Raw genomic sequence first — 21,920 nt, 5'->3', positions numbered from 1 at the left:
TCGCATAAATACGGTAATTCATTGCAGTAACTTGACAACACCAAAGGCCCAATGGCAGAACATTTTTTTTCTGCTATAACACTTTCAGGAGTTTTCAGTAGAATACAGTTATCAGGTGTGTCGAATAAGAATTTCACGGGCGACAAGGAACTTTGGCAAGTGAGATAACCTTTCTGAAAGACATTTCTTCAAAATGAGGCCATTCAAAGTGCCACTGGTGTTATTGACACATATTTCGGGCTATCAGAAAAACAACTGAAAAATTATGGCAATAGTGAAATACAGCTTCTTGCCACTCATTTTTCAAAACACCTTCAAATTGAGGAGAACAACGTAGAAGATGTACTGAGCGGGTGGTACGCGTTCAACGTAGTCGGGAAGGTCTCCCACTGAATGATCTACTTGAAAAATCGCGGTCTGTGAAAGGACGATTTTCGATTTTTGGGAAGCTCCTTAGTATATAGTGGCAACAATTTCTGTATCGACTCCTCATGTGAGCGAGGGTTCAGCACGATGAATATTATTAAACACAAACTGCGAACCAAGCTTGTCAAGAAGAACTTAAGTGATCTCATGATGACTTTGAGTGGACCATCTTTAATGGACTTTGATGCAACAAAATGTATTGATCGTTGGTGTTTTGGTGGGAAATTCAAACAGGTACATGTAGTGTAATTTTAAAAGACGCTGACCTTGGTGACTGGTGATTATTTGGGTTAGTATCTCTTAAAATATAAATTTCCAGTCTTATATGAACTGAGACTATACTATTTAAGGTCACATTTCAAAACCAATGTGTAGCTTTATCTGTGACCTGTGGTTTTCATAATGCATATCTAAAAAAAAAATGTGCTGGCTCCTGATAAAAAGGAGCTGGCTACTGAATTATTTCTATTTTCTTCTACCCCTGATTTGCCTGGTGTGAAAATGGGAAACCACGGAAAACCATCTTCAGGGCTGCCGACAGTGGGGCTCGAACCTACTATCTCCCGAATACTGGATACTGCCCGCACTTAAGCGACTGCAGCTATCGAGCTCGGTCATTAGATATTTAACAAAAACATAAAATTTATATTTATTTTGTGATACTTTAAATTTTACATCTTAAATCTTAGTGCATACACTGCTGTCTTAGTGCATATGAAGCCACCCTGTAGTGATAATTACAGAAGCAGTTTGCACTAGGATCAGAGACTTCTGGAGAGGGGCTATAAATGTTCTGAATAGCTCCTTTTGCATATACTCTCACCTAGCAGCCTTTTGGGGTGTAGGGGCCTTCTTTGCCTGCTTTCCAGGAGCAACAGAAACACTGCCATTGACTGGAGTAGGTTTTTTTACAGGCTTGGGCTTCTCCTCTTCATCTGATTCTGTAAGATTAAAGGCAGAGTGGATTATTAGCACGAAATTCCTAATATTTACATAAGAGTTACATGTACATCATAGAAGTTCATGACATTAAGGGTATGAAGGCCTTCAGAGCAATTAAATTAACCTTTAAAAGCAACTACTAATAAAATGGAAAGATGAAATACTGATCTTTTCTAGCACTTATTTCACAAATATTGAGAACACATTTTTCTAGTAACAAGAACAGTAAATATCACTTCTATATTATTAATACTACAGAGCTCTGATAAAAATTTGTAGGGATATTTTCACATGTTTTGTAATTAATAAAATTCTGTCATCTTCACTGACAGTGGAATTTGTGTGACCTCTGCCAAGCATAATGAACATCTAGCTGAAGTAGTAAATACCATCCACATATTTCATCTGAAAAATGCCTACATTTTTAACAAAGGAATCCAATCACTACTGATCAGCAATCAGGGCAGTTGCCTAGGTGGCAGATTACCTATCATTTTTAGTTGTTTACCTAGTCTTTTCTTAAATAATTTAAAAGATTTGGAAACTTATACATTTCCCTTGGTAAATTATTCCACTCCCAACCTTTTCTTGCTTTACATGAATATTTGCCCCTATATGTCACCTTGATTTCCAACTTTTATCACATTGATATTATTCCTACTCAAAATTGTCAACTACAGTAAAACCTCGTTAATTCAAAGTCGTTGGGACTCAAAAATCGGACTTCGAATTACGCGATTTCGAATTAACCGCCAATTCGCAATTCAGAAGTACCAACCCCTGCCGCGTTACAAAATATTGTAAGGCCCGTTACTGCATGCAGTTAACCTTGATTCACAGTTTATACCTTTCAAATGCCATGAAAAAGAACTATTTCCAAAATGTATCCAATAAGGTACAGTACTCAAATAATGCACTCTGATATCTCACTGGCAAACACAACCTCGCAACGAAATAAGGAAAGAAAAAAAGCACGATTCAAAGACGAGGAGAAATCTATGCTGGCTCCTATGTAAAAGTGCTTTATTAATTGGATTACTATACTGTATGCATTTTAGATGCCTTGTATTTACACAGAAAGTACCCGATGCCCTTCAAATCGAACTTTCCTATGACTATCCTTGTACGATTTCCCGGCATGGCACTTCTCTCGTACTTCAGAAATGTAAACACTTGCTGCGTCACAAAGTATTCTAAGACCCATTAATACATGCAATCACCTCGATTCACAGTTTAAACCTTTCAAATACCAGGGAAAAAAACATTCCGAAATATATCCAACAAGGTGCATTTACAATGTTTAAATAATGCACTTCGATAAATAACTGACAAACATAACCTCACGCAACGAAAGAAAAAACCACACAATTCAAAGATGAGTATAAATGATGCCGGTTCCCCTGTGCAAATGCATTATTTTTTGGATTTCTGTACTGTTCGCATTTTTAGATGCTTTGTACTGGCATGGAAAGTGCCTGACGCCATTAAAACATTGCGGCTTATCGAACTTTCCTATGACGAGGGGATAAAGTTTCTCGTTTCCATGTGCATTGCAACGCACTACTATGACCCTCACCCCCACCCGTGTACGATTCTCCGGCTGGCACTTTCTCCTTTAAAACCATAAGTCCGTTTGGGCTCGCATTAAAATAAAGCAATGCAGTTTCACCGGCAATGACAATATTGTGCAGTGCCTACGAATTTATTATATGAGCCAAGTTTCTTCGTCAACTGTCGGCATCGCCAGTGTTCGCGGATTCTGTTTCTCCGCACACTGCCTGTTGCGTGATATTACGACGTTCCTTAAAAGGTTGAATACAAAAGAATTCCGATTTCATTCAACTTAGTAATCATGAAGCGTACTGTACACCCACCGAAGTGAGTAAGTGCGGAAAGCTACCCCTCCACGTTCCGGAACGCGCGTTCTATTACAACGCGGAGCGGATAAATTTCGATTTGAAATTACTCTGTAACATACTATGGTTTTAAAATTTAAAGGCAGTTTCGAATTAAAAGTCTGAATTTCGGTAATGGGTCTGACATTGTACTTCGAATTACGAATTATCTGTATTTAGAATTAAACAATTTAAATAACATGCAAAACTGTACCTCATGTTTCCGGGAACGAGAGCTTCTTCGAATTAGGCGGGATTTTGAATTAACCGATTTCGAATTATCAGGGTTCTACTGTAATATCATCCCAGACCATCTCACCAATGACAGCTCGGAACATACCACTTAGAATTATTTCTAACCACAATGGTCAAATAATCAGGTCAGTTTTGACAACATACGTATCATACATTCATATATTGTACACACCTGTACCACCTTGTCAATACATTAAACAGTTTATTGCCATTAAGATTTGTATATGTTTTGGGAAGCTTCAATTGCTCGCTTCTTCAGCGGCATAAATTACGAAAATATTCTTGGACTTGTTACACATATATAACCCTCTAACCTTGCTTCATGAACACCATTTTAGGTATCCATAAAACTATTAAGAATTTTGATTAAATGACCTTAAACTTTAACTGTGTCTTATGAGATTAATCACCAAATCAATTCTTGTATTCTCATTAACCTTACAATGTCTATAAAGAACTAAAATAAAATAATCAAAATGATAAAATGGTATGTGGAAAAGTTATAGCTAACAGCTTACCCGTCTCGACTGTTCATTTACTGACTTACAACACCACGTAAAATAAACTCGTGTCCTCATCCCGAGGTAGTGCAGCTCTTTTCAGGCACACCCCCATTGGAGGTGAGCTGCATGTACCATTTCAACCACATACCAGCCCTCCTGCCATCCTTAAATTTCTGGCAGTACCGGGAATCGAACCCGGGCCCCCGAGGACTGCAGCTAATTACATTAACCGTTACGCTACGGAGGCGGACCACAACACCAAGTGGGTCACCTTGTAAAAACCTACCATACATAAAACTAAAAAACCAACATATATAATAAAAATTGTTAAAGGAGTTAATATTTATATAATTCTATAAAGATGAGATTAAAACATTAATAGCAGCCCTTTCTGTTTCAAACTACCACCTTTATTTTTTAGTTCTTCACAATCTTTCCATGGATCTAAAACTGATACAGCTGCTTGACAAGACTCTCACCGTCTTACTAATAAAAAGTCCTTACACAGCTCTTTAACTCTTGTATAGTTATACAGTGAATAAACCCTGTATAAGCGTTTTACATTTTTCTTACTAATAAACGATGTATACGCATTGTATTACTATACAGCACATATACACTCGTTCCAAGGTATAGGAATCTCTTCCTGCAGTTCACTGACGTATTTCGCACGTTCAGCACCTTTATGATCGCTTCTGCTGGTTATCTACGAGCAAAACTTTCCGGGAAGTCGCACAGTATATTGAAAAGGCAGTGGCAACACTAAGAGAGAGAGATGAAAATTGGCTTATACTGATATCAACATTTCTTTAGCTTGCTTGTGTAATGAACGCCAAAAAAGAAATGGAAAAGCTTAAGAAAATATCAAAAGCTCCTAACTGGGGTAGTACAGAAAACGTAAGCAATTGTAATTGAATCGGTGAGTGGAAAAGTGTACACATTCCAAAATCCTTACTTTTCAGGAGAAAGGAAAACCTGTTTTGTAGCTTAAAAGAAAGGTTTGATCAAAAAAAAGTTATTAGGCAATTATAGATCATATTTCTGCGTATTCATCTACGAAGTATGGAAATCATATTACGTAAGGTTTTCAAGTTATGCCATTTTTTATCTCGAGGAATATGTCCCCTTTTATATGGTAGGTACTCAGTTGAGAAATATCTTTGTAGGGGCAGACAGTGTATAATAAACTCGCAATATCAAAGGTCTATTAAGCTGTAACACATTATTACACAAAAATACGCCCAACCATCATTTCTTTTATAGTTATTCATTGTCATTCCGTTTCTTTAAAATGTTTTACTTTACGAAGATGTCTAGCTTCCATAACCTCTGAATGGTGTATGTCTTCTATGTTTAAAATATCGTGAAGATCAACGTTATCGTCTATTCTTTCAACATGTGTTCAATGTTAATTGGATAAGTCGAATATTTCACAATGATTATATTACTGTAGACAATAAATACCACGAAAATAAACTGCTCACTCGTTTCTTTTCCGCTACTCGCTGCTATACAACGCTTATACAAGGGTCCTGGACTGTATAAGCAATTCAGTGAATAACTGTAACAGATGTATACACAGGAGGCTTATGCACGGTTTATTAGTAACGAATTTCTCATAAACGGTGTATAAACCATGTATAAAAGTGATACGCCGTTTATTAGTAAGACGGTCATACAATAAAACAGGAAAAACAGGACCTTAATCTGAAATGATATGGATAACCAAGCGAGCCATACAACTATATTATTTTGGATCAGTCATAGTTCCTTACCACTAATATTCAAGATTTTGATGTTGAATTACTGTATATATACCGTATTTCACAGCATAATCGTCGCACTTTTATACCAAAATTTTCGAAAAAAATTGTAGGGTGCGACCATTATACGATGAATATTTAATACCAGTATTTGTATTACTCAAAAAATGTATTTATAACTAAATTGTATTTGATACAAATTTAAGATGCACGTAATACTCGCGTTTATACATCAAAATAATTAAAATAGTCTAAAACAAAATTCATAATTTTTCGCAACAATTTGGCGAACGTTTTTCTAACCTGAAAATAAAAATGAACGTATTAAGTTAATTTGTCATTAATTTGAGTATTAAAGTTAAAATATTACACTTGCAAAAAATTATCGCTTTGTTGTGAAATGCGGACTTACCGGTAAGCAAATTTATTCCAAATCTTCGGTGTCGCTATCGCAGGTTTCGCTATCTGATGCGCCGTCCTCGCCTCTGTTAATACCAATATCAGATTCTTCGTCTCCCTGCCACACTGCGTCATCTTCGGAACCGTCTAGTGCATTCGAAATCCCAGTCCTTTTGAGGCTCTTGGAGACTAGTTCAGGTGGTATAAGATCCCAACTCTTCATCACCCACGAGCATAACAAGTCCAAGGGTGGACGCATCATATTTCCAGCGGGCGTCAATTGCTGATCCCCGCTCATCATCCACTCGTTGTAAAATCGACGTAAGTAGTCTTTAAAGGGTTTATTAACACATGTCTAGTGGCTGCAAAGCAGATGTTAGGCCACCAGGAATGACTATCTGTCGTGTCTTATTTGTAGTGAGAATTTGCTTCACTTCGTTCACGAGGTGACCTCGGAAACTATCTAAAACAAGCAGAGCTGGTTGTTTTAGTAGTGCACCAGGTCTTCTATTCCACACAGTTTTAACCCAGTCCAACATGAGTTCTACGTCCATCCAACCCTTTGGTTGCACTCGTACATGAATTCCACGGGGAAACTGTATATTCTTAGGCATCGTTTTCCTCTTGAAAATGATGTAAGGCGGCAACTTTCTCCCGTCAGCTGTAATGGCTAGCATTGCCGTGCATCGCAACTTCTCACTACCGCTGGTTTTCATTAACCCCTCAGCGCCGACCTCTATACGTGGTATAGATCCCCTTTTCTTCCGTAGCCGCCGACCTCTATACGTGGTATAGACCCATACATGGTTTCGCATTTACGGCTATAGCGCGAAGAGTTTTGGTGTTATGGATATGCAAATTGTTTTGTTTCCAAGAAGACATTTTCGGGTTTATCAGTGTTCTAAATAAGTATTGAAAATCGTTACAGTGTAGCTGCTTTTACAAGGATAAGTCTATGTCAATTATGTCTGAGCACCAATCCGTGCTTTTTTAATAGTCCGTTTGCTTCATTCTTTCCCACAGAATAAAATAAAGAAATGATGATCTGAGAAGTTTGTCTTTTCGTGTGATGTTCTTTGCTCTAATTTTGTATTAAGAGTGCGGTTTATTTATTATATTTGTCTTTATTTCTCAGCTTGTAGTCTTTTCGTAACTCTCTACGAGTACTCTGTATAGGCATCAGTTAGTGCTGCTTTCTGTCATACGATACGAACAGCAGTTGTGAATGGTATATATCTCGTTTGAAAGACGATGTATCAACCTTTTAATCTGAAATATGTATCGAGTTGTTTTGATTCGTCATAAATGTTATTCCCCTCATTCAGTTTCGTCCTGCCGCTTTCGGTCCCGCTGCAGCTTCATCAGCTTGTGTGCCGCACCGCGCTCAATGGCTAGCTCCTGCTGAGTGTAGCGTGCTTGAAATATTGTATAATTCAAATGAAAGTTTAATCGGAAGTAGTAGTGGCAGTATTAGCAGTAGTGATAATGAAATAGATGATGTAGCAGTGGTAAATGATGAGAGTGACGATGAGGAGGAACCAGTACTTGGAAATTTCGTGTAGGAGGCTATAGATACGCATACAGGTCAAAGTTAAGCTTTCAACAGTGAATTATGATTCCTAGATTCTCCAATAATATTTAGACAAGTCACAGGGACAAACATTGAGCAGTTATCTAATCAGTTTCAGCTGATGGAAGGTTTGTTTACGTAGTACAAAATACGCTTCTCGGGCGGGAAACGAAATATTCAAGGCCGGCGCGCATCAGATAATACAGTTCCAAGGTTGCAGGAAATACATTTTATCAGAAAATTAGCACCCAAGAGTGAGAAATCCTAACCTCAGAGACGTTGGATCGCGTGTTCAAAACACGGTGAAAAGAAGACATCGGTGTACTGCTGCCAGGAGTGTGCCTTGGGTCTCTGTCTCGAAGAGTGCTTCGAACTCTATCACACGGAACTAAATTACTAAGGAAATGTGAAACAATTATGTAATTATCTTCATGTACATAGTTCTACCATAAGGAATTCCAAATTTCGTGAATATCGGGCCACTCTTATACTAGTAGTAACGCTTTAAGTGAATCAATGTATTTCAGTCGCGCGTAGTTGAAATCTCATCCGGCCACGGGATAGGAAGCTCTTTAAACGGCTGCGACGCTGAGGGGTTAATAAACTCCGTGATCCTTTTAGCGCAATAGTGCTGTTGCGAGGCATATCAAAAAAGATTGGAGTCTGATCGGCATTACCGATTTGAGAAAGCAAGTACGAAGTTTCCTTGCGCAAACATATGACAAATCGGTGAAAATTTACAATCTTGTCCGTGTAATCAGCAGGCAACTTTTGGCTTAGTGTTGTTCTCCTTCGCACTGACAGATTGTGTCGTCGCATGAACCCCTTAATCCACCCACGAGTCGCCTTAAACTGAGTTACCGGTATGTTGTGTTTGCGCGCTATCTCCTGTCCCTTAATTTGTAACATTTCATATGATACACTGCAGCCATTGTTACGTATTTCACTGACGTACCTAAACACTTCTTCGTCAATTATAGGAAACTTCCCTGTTTTAGGACCTCTAAACGCACGTCTAGAAGGGTTTGTGCTTTTTAGCTTGTTTTTTACTTTCCGCCAGTCATGCACCAACTTTTCACTCACAGAAAATTTTCTTCCTGCAGCTCTGTTCCCGTGCTGTTCAGCGAAGGCAATTACGCTTAGCTTGAAGCCCGCAGAATAGTTTCTATATTTACCCATAATCGCTTATAAATGCTTCACACATTAATGTTTTGCGATATAAATGACTTTCCGTAATTGTTCACTATTAAAACAAATTATTTCTGCAAACACCCAAAACACAAATTAAAAACTTAAATTCTCACGCACACATGTCTACAGTAATCACGTAAATCTGAAACAAATAAATGCATCTGTGATCTGTCCATTCCAGAGCAGCCAATACTGTTAGGCAGCAAGGAAACATGCAACAATTTATCAGTTTAGCTCGTTGGTTGCGACACACTACTGCGCTTGCGCAAAGCTTGCAAACCGGAGCTCTAGCTAGCGCGGTGGAGATCTACTGTATAGTTGACTGTATTCCGAGACGTCAGTAACAAACATTCATTTTTTTCAATTTCTTTTAAACATACGGTAATTAGGTTAATATTTCTTCCTAGTTATTGATGATTTTACATTACATTACTGACGAGTTTATAAAATAAAACTTTAATAGCATTGGATAATAATTATCTTGACTGCTTGGATAAATGTTTTCATCCCATGCCCGGACACTTATGACGTAGTAGTAAGATAAGAGTCTAGCGATGACAACTGAGACATCGTAAATAATTTGGCTGAATAATTCCGTGGAAATCTGCGTTATCGTCTTGGATTTCACTTCGTGCGCAATAACACAGGAGCCGGCCCCATGGTGTAGGGGTAGCGTGCTTGCCTCTTACACGGAGGCCTCGGGTTCAATTCACGGCCGGGTCAGGGAATTTTACCTGTATCTGAGGGCTGGTTCGAGGTCCATTCGACCTACCTAGCCGGTATTTCCTGGCGACGTTGCCGATAAGCGATAACTTACACCCTTACGTATTTCAAATGGGAACTCATATGTAGGGGGTGAATAAATAGTACACTGTCTCGCGACCACGTTGTCACACTGCCGATAGTCTACCGGTAAGCCATGCGTCGTACATATACTGGTATTATTTATATGTTGTGCAACACGTCGCAAACGTGACTGTGTTGCCAAATTGCCCATAAACCATACACGTATTTAAATTGCGCATTCATGTGCAACTTACGTTGCAGTTCCATTTACCTTTTAACCAGATTAGTGAACAAAATTTGGACGTGCAACGATTATGTAATTAAAGGTTTAAAGTCCGATTTTTGTATTGAAAATAAAGGATGCGACGATTACGCGGTGGCAACGATTATGCCGTGAAATACGGTAATTACTGGAAAATCTAGGACCTGAACATGCAATTCCTGACTGTAATGATCATTTCTTCTCAATGGATGACTTCAATTTTGTAACTAGGTACATAATTTCCAAGAAGGTAGTACTGAAACTTTTAGAGCAAATTGAAAATAGACTGGAATATCCTAATAACAGAAACCATCTGTTAACACCTGTACAGCGACTACTGTACTTTTAAATCTACTTTTTATGCTACTGGTTCTTTTCAATTGGTATTAGCAGTTGGGAATAGTGTGTCTAAATAAACCATCTACTGCTATATTATGAAAGTTTCTGAAGCAATTTGTTCCTTGTGACTCCTGTAACTGAGCTTTCAAGGCGATGAACCTCATTCAATTACTCAGAATTTTTATACGATCTCAAGCAACTTCCCTGGAATAATAGGTGCCATCGACTTTACACATACACCTATACTGCCTCCTGGTAGGCATAATGCAGAAGCTTTCCACAACAGAAAGTCCTATTTCTCACTGTTCAGACTATTTATGACGCCAATTTACTGATAAATATTATTGCTAGATGGCCTGGATCGGTTCATGAGAGTTTTATTTTTTTAAATTCTGAAATGAGAATGAAATTTGAGATGGGAAGAATCTGAGGAGAAGCCTCCGTGGCTCAGGCGGCAGCCTCTCACCACCGGGTTCCATGGTTTAAATCCCGGTCACTCCATGTAAGATTTGTGCTGGACAAACCAGAGACGGGACAGGCTTTTCTCCGCGTACTCTGGTTTTCCCTGTCGTATTTCATTCCAGCAACACTCTCCAATACCATTTCATTACATCTGTCATTCATTAATTATTGTCCCAGAGGAGTGCGACAGGCTTTGGCAGCCAGCACAATTCCCATCCTCGCCGCTAGATGGGGGCTCCATTCATTCCACTGTACTACATAATATTGCTATGCAAACAAAGGAAGATGGACTCCCATCACTACCTGGAAGAGAAAAGACGACTTAACAATTAGTCTGTGAGGAAATTCATGTACCTGGCTTAGCAGACCAAGATAGTCCCCCAGTTGGTAATCAGTCTACAACAGTTAAAAACCACTCCCATTAAGACACTGCTTTAAAAGTAGAATAAATTTAAAACACATTAGTTCTTTACCACTAATATTACATAAATAAGCACACACTACTGTTTTCTATAGCACACAAGGTGTAGACAATATTTAATGTGACTGTATGTTTGTTACTAATAGGTTATATGTTAATGTTACCTAGGTTTACAGGTTAATGAATTTGTAGAAGTGTGAAATATTAATTAATAGTGGTTACAGATATGTTTTCACCATATTTAAAAAGGATCCTCAGGAGAGCATACAAATTTGTTTATTGTTTCTTCAAATTAAAGGACAGATTTGCACTGCACTTCTCAGTTTTTTATTTTCTTATTTAATTTTTTCAGTTTCGTTCTTCATTTGTATTGATGAGCCTCCATGGCTCAGGCAGCAGCCTCTCACCACTAGCTTCTGTGGTTCAAATCCCAGTCACTCCATGTGAGATTTGTGCTGGACAAGTTTTTCTCCAGGTACTCTGGTTTTCCCTGTCATCTTTCATTCCAGCAACATTTCATTTCATCTGTCAATCATTAATCATTGCCCCAGAGGAATGCGACAGGCATACCTGCCAACTCCTGAAAAGGGCTATCAGTAAAAATCACGCGCGACAAAAAATTCTCAACGATTTTGACGTACCCCGGCTTGACGAAAATAATACTTCTGGTCTACAAAATACAAGAATTCATGCTTTAAACAGGATACTTCAAAGAAATCATATCTACTTACATCATAGACCAATGATTTGTAGATGAATATAACAATCAAGAAAAAAATCCATGTTAAACAGCAGCAGGCGTGGAGAATATTAGTTTGGAGCATACATAACAGGACTTCCTTGATAAATTTAGCACATATGCTATAATTAAAAAATGTTTTACACAATAAAACTCGTTTAACGTAACACAGGCATGAATTAATATAATACACACTGCAAATCAAACGTTAGTTCGACTTGAAAGTCATAGTTGTGGCCTTTTTAGCCTCTCTAAAGTCTTGAGAAAATATTTTGTCATAACAAGGGCCAGAACTCCTGATCTTCAAAACAGAAATAGACTCCAGAGATTCATTGGACATGGATGATCTGAACTCTGTTCTATTTTTTTTCACAAGGCTGAAATCTGGTTCACATTCTGCATTGCTACAGGGTATGGTGAGAATACACAGCATTACTCTAGAAATTCGATTGGTACTTAAGAAATTCATCGGCTCCACGAATTCTTGATATTTGTGCCCAATTGGAAATCACTTGCAGCATTGTGATTCGCAACCAAAGTGTCAAAGTGAACTCATTCACCACCTCATCTGTTAGTTTCATTCTCTTCCTTGAATAACATGACAGGAAACCTTTCCAAGAATAAAAAGATCCCACTATCGGCAGCCCTGAAAATGGTTTTCCATGGTTTCCCATTTTCACACCAGGCAAATGCTGGGGCTGTACCTTAATTAAGGCCATGGCCGCTTCCTTCCAACTCCCAGGTCTTTCCTATCCCATCGTCGCCATAAGACCTATCTGTGTCGGCGCGACGTAAAGCCCCCTAGCAGAGAGAGAAGGAAGAAAACTGTGCATCCTAAAGTTTGTCTAACCTAGCAACTTGAGCATGCTTTAACACATCAACCTTGAGTGGAAACTTGCTGATGATTTAGTCACAGGCAGTACAAAAGTAGTTTCTCACTTATGAAAAGAAAAGGGATTTATCTGTATCCTGGAGATCATCCACTATGTTGGAATTCTGAATGCCAATAACTAACTCACCGTCACCTAAATCGTTGCGTCCACCATGTGCAATATTAATATCACACTCACATACCGTGCAAAAGGCAAATTTTTCTCCCTTTCTTCAATTTTGTATGCACGTAAAATCAATAGAATATGATCCTTTAAATATCTGGAAGTACTGTTCGTAAACAGAAAACACCACTCGCGTGGTCAAAGAATATAGGTTAGATCACAACAAGCGAACTGAGCAGAACATAGAATTTGCGGAGCACTGCCTGTCGACACCTAAGATTCAAGCGGAAGAACCGTTATCCCAGCTTTAAATTCAATTCCAATAACGACACAAACATTACATGGTTAAAAATACCAATCATATCAAAAAATGAGTTATCAACTATCGTGGACTTGCCTTCGACCAAGACCGAGTGTGCTTTGACCCACGCAAACAATCGATTATATGGAAATGGAGCGATTATCGAATGTTGTTTCAAATTTTTGTCTGCAAAGTCGTAAAAAGCAGCCATTTCCGTAAATTTTACGGATAAACTTGGTAAGTATGTTTATGCATCATACTTTAAACTCACCTGAACTGGAATCTGAAGATTCCGCCTTTAGGTTAATGGCTGGCTTCACTTGGATCTTCTTCTTAGCAGGAGAAGTTGACTGATAATGTTTGAATACATCAATAAGGGTAGGAGAACCTTTGGGAAGAGGGCTCTGAAATCAAATGAAGAGCAATTATACAAACTTGAACTCACCAAGAAAAATAGCCAACAATTACATATCACCCAAGCAGACCTGTACTATATTTTGTTTCACCTATGGAACTTATAACAAACTGTCTTGTTATTTAAGCTTTACCAAATTTCTAAGAACTCGTACTATAAAAGGTGACAGAAGTTGTCATTCAAAATGAACATCTTGTAAATAACCTGCCACACAAGTTACATTTCGAAGTAACCGAGCACAAGTACACTGTCTTGCAAATTAAATGTGTGAACCCAACTCACTCTGGTTTGTTTCTTCTGACCACACTAGCTACTCATGGCATCATCCGGACACTACTTTTATTTAAGAGGAGACATCAATGAAAAATCATAATGACACTTATTATTTGAAGCGTCGCTGCCCAAAGAATAAAATTCCAAAATTCCTTAGTAATATCTTGCTGGGAAGTGCCTCAATATAATTAAATATGGATTGGCAGTGGAGAGAGCCACGTTCCCCTTTCTTTTCTTTACGGTAATGGAAAGCACAAGGTCACCTTATATTGTATTCCACTTGATTTTCTTCTACATTTGCATGAAATGTTTTAAAATAGTGCTTTCCCTTCCTCAGTGTACATGCACATGCAAACACTACATCTTTGCTAAGTTTCAATAACAGAGTTTGGAAAACACAATATTTTACAGTTTTAGAATGAATTTACTTCTTATGAGTTTTGTTAATATTTATAGCAAGGGGCGAGAGTGTTTAAGGATAAAGGGATCAAGAATACACAACACCATCCAGAAGACAAGAATGTAGTCTAATAGAGCTTATGGTAATGAAGGATATGAACAATTATTCTACTCCAAATGCTTCCAAACAAAAACTGTCACAGGGATTTTTTGTGAACTTCCTAGTGAGGACACAAATAATATTTTGATAAACGCAAGATTAAGGTTTTCTTCATAAGGCCATAAATGCAGATGCTAATGATCCTCATTCATTTGGAGGCTTCTAAATGCTAAGCGAAACAGTCTATGTATTATTCATAGCAGCACTTTATTCTTAATTTACTGGTGCACTTTTCTCCAAAACCATGTGGAATATTTCGTCGAAATTCAGCACATTTAACCCTCAAAGACACGCATATGGGGTGGAATCCACCCCACGCCACTTTATTTCCTTGTGAAATCTACAAATAACTTTTCTGCGCTCTCTCCACCCTTGTACCTCTCCAGGTGGTTCTACATGTTTTCACTCAGTATCAACCAGTTCCTGTGAGACAGTCAAACAATGCACATCGTAAACCACTGACTGGGGTGGATTCCACCCCGCACGTGTGTTTGTGTTTGTGAAAGTAGCAGTCACTCCACAATATCAACACTTGTGAAGAGCGAAGAAAAGTGGATAAACTAGCTCCCATAAAATATGTTTCTGAAATGATCGTCAAGAATTTTCAGAATGGTTTCTCCCCTTCAGAATATGTAAAATGTTATGAAAAGTTAGAACATTTGAGGAAAATTTCCGTTCCAGGGAGTACATAAAGAGTAAACCTGCAAGATATTGTATCAAAATTTTTCGACTGGCAGACTCCTATTGGTTCTACACTTCTAATATAGAAGTGTATATGGGGGTAAAGCCAGAAGGACCATATTGTGTATCAAATTCTGCAGCTGATGTAGTGAAACGGTTAATTGCCTCCATCAATAGCGGTGGACGGAACATACTTTTAGACAACTGGTTTGCGAGTGTTCCTCTCACTAAGAACTTGCTGAAGGAACACAATCTCTCTTGCACTGGAACTATGCGCCTCAATAAGAGGGAACTGCCGAGGAAACTAACAGAAAAAGCAGAAGGAGAAATATTCAAGCCTCTTTGCATTATCTAAGGACATGTCCGTAACTTCTTACGTTCCAAAGCCGGGAACTGGTGGTCAACAGAAACCTGTCATGTGCAGCTCACAAAAGCACATATAGAATCTCGGGCTACTATACAGACCCTACCTGTTCATCTGAAGGCAACGATGAAGCGCATCGGTGGTATTGAATTTGAACCCTCCTCCAAGAAACAAATGAGAACTTTCGGTCGCTGTGAAGTTTGGCCTTGGAAAAAGGGCAGGAAAACTCAAACATCATGCTGCAGTTGCAACAAGCTTTTCTGCATGGAACATAGAATCGTGTACTGTGAAGTGTGCGGTCCTGAGTGAAAGACACACACCCCCTCCCCACTTCCCATATTTTTAAACCACAGGGCATTTAAGACCTCTACTATTGATTGTTAAGATACATGAATTGTCATTTAAAATTCAATAGTTAACTAATATGTATTTTTGGTATATTTGATTCCATGAGAAACGTTCGAGTTAACTATTTCCTTTGCAGAGTTCAGCCTCCATTATTTCAGATCTTTTTCAAATAAACATATATCTAAAGTGCATTAATTTGTTTCATTTATTATTCCGTTCACCATATATACGACAAAAAGTAGGTTTTTAAATATTTTACTAGGATCTAAAACGCATTTATTAGAAACATGTAAAACTATAATGAAAAAACGAGGTATGCATGACTCAATTTGTAAATAAAGCAGACAGGAGTTTCAAAGGAATGCCCCTACATGTCACAGTCATTCTCACATAATCTATCTTAAAATATCCAATTAATATGGTAATTCATATTTTACAGTACAATGATACATGGGATGGAAAGCACCCCAAGCGTGTCTGTGTCCTAAATTCTGGCGTGTGTGCTTGAGGGTTAACTACAATCAGATTATTTCCATGTAAGAAAATCTCAGTACTTTTAAAAACTTTCAGTTTTCACTATGTTTCACTTCATATCCGTATATCCACATTTAGTAATGTAAACATTTGAAACCTAGAGAAAATTCCTTACATGGAATTTATCTTGTATATGAGAAAATACAAAATCTCATTGTAATATCTTCCTTGGCAGTGTTCTCCCTAGGACCCTGCCATTTTTTACAGGCTGCCCACCTAACATAACCTACATAAGTGCTAGTGACATAATAATAATAATACATACTGTACGCGCACTTTTTAGTGATAGATTTTTGTACTCCGTGAGGAGTAAGAAGGGAGCACTGCCGGTTCCGGTAAATACTGCCAACTGAATGGAAATGAAATCTGAATTGAATCGATAATATGATTGATCGATATGAATTTTCTAAACCTTTATTATCTTAACGCCTACAACTGTGTCGCACACACAATACATAATACTATATAATATTTCCCGATGCGAAACGTGTTCCTAGCATGAATTCTATAGTTTGGCTTTGCTGTGTAAACAACAACAGTACGAGTACGTAAAGTGTACGCCAGATGTCGCACAGCGATAAGCGATTCTTGGTTTGTGTTTCATAGGTTGCCAATACGAATCTCGAAAGATAACCGAAGTCGAACGATTCAGCACTAGGGTGTAAATATCGCTAAAAAGTGCGCAGATAGTACATATTTGAGTCAGTGGGTGCTCGAAATTAAAATGTCAATACCATAAAACTGTTTATTTAAATGATAAATCTTCATTATTGTCAGCATAACCGTATCAATTACACCGGAGGACAATGTTTAGCTTGACTATCTCATAGTGACATGTGCGACCAGAGTCTGGATTAGAGAGCACTTGATTCTGCATGCCGTCACAAACCGGTACGACACTCTACAGCACCTGAGTGGTAAGCCCCAGTGTTACACAATTATGAACGATCAGGAGAACACTAGGGGCCGACTGCATAAACATCATTGACTGGAGATATGTTTTAATCTGTAAGTTCAGAAATTTAAGAAAAAATGACTGAAATGCAGCAGAAAAAGGACAGTTCTAATTTTTCCGACGAGGACAAGGGTGCCCTAGTTGAAATCGTACCGGGCGAGTTGGCCGTGCGGTTAGGGGCGCGCAGTTGTGAGCTTGAATCCAGGAGATAGTGGGTTCAAGCCCCACTGTCGGCAGCCCAGAAGATAGTTTTCCATAGTTTCTCATTTTCACACCAGGCAAATGCCTGTGCTGTACCTTAAGGCCATGGCTACTTCCTTCCCACTCCTAGGCCTTTCCTATCCCATCGTCGGCATAAGACCTATCTGTGTCAGTGTGACGTAAAGCCAATTCTAAAAGAAACCACAAGGTAACTTCACTCTTAGCCCCATACTGAGACAAGGGAACCGTCTTTACACAAACCCAAATGTTCTTTCTATTGCTGACCTTGTTGCTTAATGGGCTCTATTATAAGCTCGCTCTGCAGCTGTTTCGGTATAAAGTACTAGAGTCAGCAGGTAACGACAACATTGATAGCCATTGTCTCCCAGGAGTATGCCTTCTGGAATGCTTTATTCAAAACGTTACTATGGTTTTTATTTGACAGCATCTGTGCGGGAAGGAGCGCGCTCTTTGAAAATTACGTCGAGGTGCTACAATCCCTTCAAAAAGAGTTTAGCGACGGATTCCAGGTAAAGTACTGGTATATCACGCATTGTACCCTTTAGAATTAAGGAGGGATGTTTGGCAGCATTTCTCGTATGAGGTGGTCTGACAGTTGTGTTATCTCTACTGCTCGTATTGTAGGGGTGTGTCATTGTTGGCAGGGAGTGTGTTGGGTGAAGAAGGGTGGGTGGGGCGTTAAGATCGCTGTTGGTACGCGTAGGGGGAGGGGTGTGGCTAGGTGATGGGACATTGGCTGATGTTGATATAGGGGTATTAATGCTGGATTTATAGTTGAAGATTTATAGTTTTAATATAACATCCACTTCAGAGCTCTGACCTAGATGATAGAATTTATGGCTGATGATGCCTGCAATGACAGGTGGAACATGTACCATTATATGCTTAAACTTTAATATAATGATTGTATCATAGTCGTAAAGACTTCAAGTATTGAATAGGTGGTTCTCAATAAATTGTAAAAATGACGTCATATCCGATTGTATCTCAGTCAATAGAAATGCTACAGCATGCTTGAGCAATGAATAATGGCGTGTGATAAATTATATTAGGTTATAAATGTAAATGTACTTCTGGGAATAGCGGGTGGGTCCCTGGCCGTCATAGTGAACACATCTCTCCTCTAAAAGGTATTCCAAATAACATTTGCAACTTTTCAAATCACTTGTGATTCTATATGTTGCACATAAAGTACGCGCACCTTTTAGCGATACATGGCCACCCTAGTGCTGAATCGGTCGACCAAGGGTATCTTTGAGATTAGTATTGGCAACCTTTGAAACACAAACTATGAATTGCTTATGAATCGCTGTGCGACATCTGGTGTGCACTTTACGTACTAGTACTGTTGTTTACACAGCAAAGCCAAACTATAGAATTCACGATAGGAACAAGATTTGCTTCAAGAAATGTTATATAATGTGTGTATGACACAGTTGTTGGCTTAATAAAGGTTTAGAAAATTCACATCGATCATATTATCGATTCAATTCAGATTTCATTTCCATTCAGTAGGCAATATTACCAGAACCGGGAGAGCTCCCTCCTTACTCCTCACCCCATACAAAGTAATATCGCTAAAAGGTGCACGGACTAAACTGAATTTCTACCCATCTAAGGCATATCATGTTGGATCCCTAACAACTTTCACCCGCTGTGTACAGATGCTATAAGTTACCAATATGGGACGTTATCTATACATGTTTCAACCTAATCTAAAGACCATCCTCAGTAGAAGCTCAATATTACATTTATACAAACAAATTAAAAAACACTGATGAAGTGTGTGGAATTAAAATACAATGATCATGATTGGTTGAACAGGCTGTGATTGTATGGCCAATGAAGTGCTTGCCATTCTTTATTGACAGATGGAAAATTTGAAGCATGGCACTGTTTATGGATGAAAGGGAGTTAAATTCGATTATATGCACCAGCCTTTTTCAGAACTTACTATTCATAACCTAAGTGGCTAAAAAAAAGATTGAGGGTTATCTCATAAACCACTCATTAAAAAAAAATCAGGGATACGTCTTCACGGATGTCACATATTTCTTTAGTTGTTGCTTTACCAAAATGAAATCAATTTCATTTCTTACTATCGCTTGTTCATCTGCAACACTTCACGAGACGAATACATGGAGGTGGAAACAAAACCCGTTGAATGTCAACTATTCTTAAACTTATTAATTGAATCCCTCGAATCACACAATATGAACTAGAAAAAAATGAATCACAATCACATACGGATTTCAGAAATATCACACCCCTGTAATAATGGCACAACTAAAAAAAGGCCACTTTTTAGTTATGACATGCACCATATGCTAAAAAAAGTCGCTCTTCTTGCGAAAAATGGCAAATACCGTTATACCACTTCAACATACTGAATATCGTCGGTCAAATATACAGACACTTCAGATTGATTTATTTCATAGGAACTCTGAAAATGTGATAACATACGCTAAATTTTACCATGCAGAAATAGTCTGATAAAATTTTCCCTTCGATTTGATATGGTGTCGTCGAAAACTTTCATTTTTGAGTCGTGTCACCATCCTGGCGGAGGTGCGATGGAAGAACATAGGTTATCAAATACGGCAAACGACGTACCGTACGTCAAAGCCTCTCCGAGGACTCAATATGTATAAACCCCAAACATAACAATTTTCTAGCACAAGTTCAACCCTCAAGAATCTTTCGTCTTGCACAGCCACTGATCGTGTTTTACAATATACATCAAGAAACAAATGGGAAGAGATGAACGTGAATAATAACAAAAAAAAACAAAAAAAAGGATTTTTCTCCCAAAAAGTTAGCCGGTAGCTGTACGTTTAACCATGCCCAGTAACTACAAGAGACAATATCAGTTTTTCACGTACTCAATATTTTAATATGAAAACAATCTTGCTTCAGAAAATTAAGAAGACAACTTACTAATAAACAAACTAAAAACTTAACTTATACTAAATTGATCAAAAACGAAACCCACGTGGGTCTACTCTAAGACATAGAGGAAAACATACTTTATAAAATCGTGATATTCATTCAAAGTAAACAACATCTTTCTCAACCTACTGCATTTGTTTTCTTCTTGAATATCTGTGCAAGAGAACCGTCTTTCTTTGATAAATATTCGTACACCAGTGCACAGACGCCAACTTCGTCTACAGCCGCCATCTTCAACCACGAAACAGCAAGGATGCGACCTATTGAATGTAGCACGAAATGAAATCAACCACAACGTTGGTCACCACAGCCTACCAACCGGCCGTGATCGAAGAATATTATGACGGAAAGAATGTTCATAATTGATCCAAAGAAAACGTAAACGCTATATAAAAGGATCAAAACAGACAATTATGCAAACACACACACAAAAAAAATAATCTAAAACCATACAAGGATACTCAAGTTTAAATTTGTGCAGCACGCTGATTTCAAATTCGATCAATGTGGTGGACATATGATTTTCATTTATTTATTCCAAGTTAATTTCTGACAAATACAGTAGAGTCTCTACTGTATTAGTTTCTGATGAGTATCAGTGTTAAGAGTCCACAGTGTCTACCGGTAAGAGCTAGAGCAGGACAACTTGTGATGGTTGGTATTTTTCTTTATTATGCAGCACTGATATAAATAGGGATCAGCTGATTCCGAACAAGCTTCTAAATGGGATTTGATTTGGGAGTTCAACATTTCAATAAATTACTTAAAATCGAGTAATCATTACTCTGATGTTTCAGGAATGTGCAAACTGTTTTTCATGCAAATTAAGATATAGACTTCCATCTTTTTAGAGTAATCTGTTAAAAATTCAAAGGATGTACTTTACATTTAGTAACAACCTACGGACAATTACTTCAAAAATTGGTTCAACAATATCTTAACGAACATCTCAAACATGTGTGAGATCAGTGATCTGCCAGTACTTCATCACGAAACTGACTGAATATCAAACTCGGCTCCATAACCTCTACAAGAAAGGAAAATGCCAACATTTAGGCGTTAAATCCGGTAAAATTACCGTAACCGGTGGCGAAAGTGAGGTTAGAGATTCGACATGGAGCGGCTCGGACAACATCACGCAAGACCAACTGCAATATATCAGACCAAGACCGACTCCAATCCTCAGACCGTAATATTAAAAAAACAAGGCGGCTGAAGTAGCCGGGTGCTGGTATAGGCTAACACGAAAATATCACGTACATATTATATAAACGGTGGTAAATTAACATGATAAATGTAACATCATAAGGAAAATCACTTTTATACGTATGAAAACGCTTCGCTAACAAGAATCACATATATTCTTCTAGA

General features: G+C 38.2%; 1 protein-coding gene across 2 annotated transcripts in view; it reads right to left on the bottom strand.

Moving 5' to 3' along the window:
- Window positions 1-20,868, bottom strand: part of LOC136856884 (nucleolar and coiled-body phosphoprotein 1) — a 182,824-nt gene extending 161,956 nt beyond the window's left edge. The window contains exons 1-3 of one of the 2 annotated variants that reach the window (XM_067135102.2): window positions 20,679-20,868; window positions 13,521-13,653; window positions 1,250-1,367 (exon numbers count right to left, since the gene is read on the bottom strand). In XM_067135102.2, the coding sequence (XP_066991203.2) occupies window positions 1,250-1,367; window positions 13,521-13,653; window positions 20,679-20,780 (353 nt within the window). In that variant the 5' untranslated portion in view covers window positions 20,781-20,868. The remainder of the gene's footprint in view (window positions 1-1,249; window positions 1,368-13,520; window positions 13,654-20,678) is intronic. The other variant, XM_067135103.2, reaches the window with a different exon arrangement.
- Between the last annotated feature and the right edge of the window lie 1,052 nt (window positions 20,869-21,920).

The sequence above is a fragment of the Anabrus simplex genome, chromosome 1 (assembly GCF_040414725.1).
Source record: "Anabrus simplex isolate iqAnaSimp1 chromosome 1, ASM4041472v1, whole genome shotgun sequence".
Lineage (NCBI taxonomy): Eukaryota > Metazoa > Arthropoda > Insecta > Orthoptera > Tettigoniidae > Anabrus > Anabrus simplex.
Note: the sequence above shows the minus strand (reverse complement) of the source record. Positions and strands in the feature narration are given on the sequence as shown.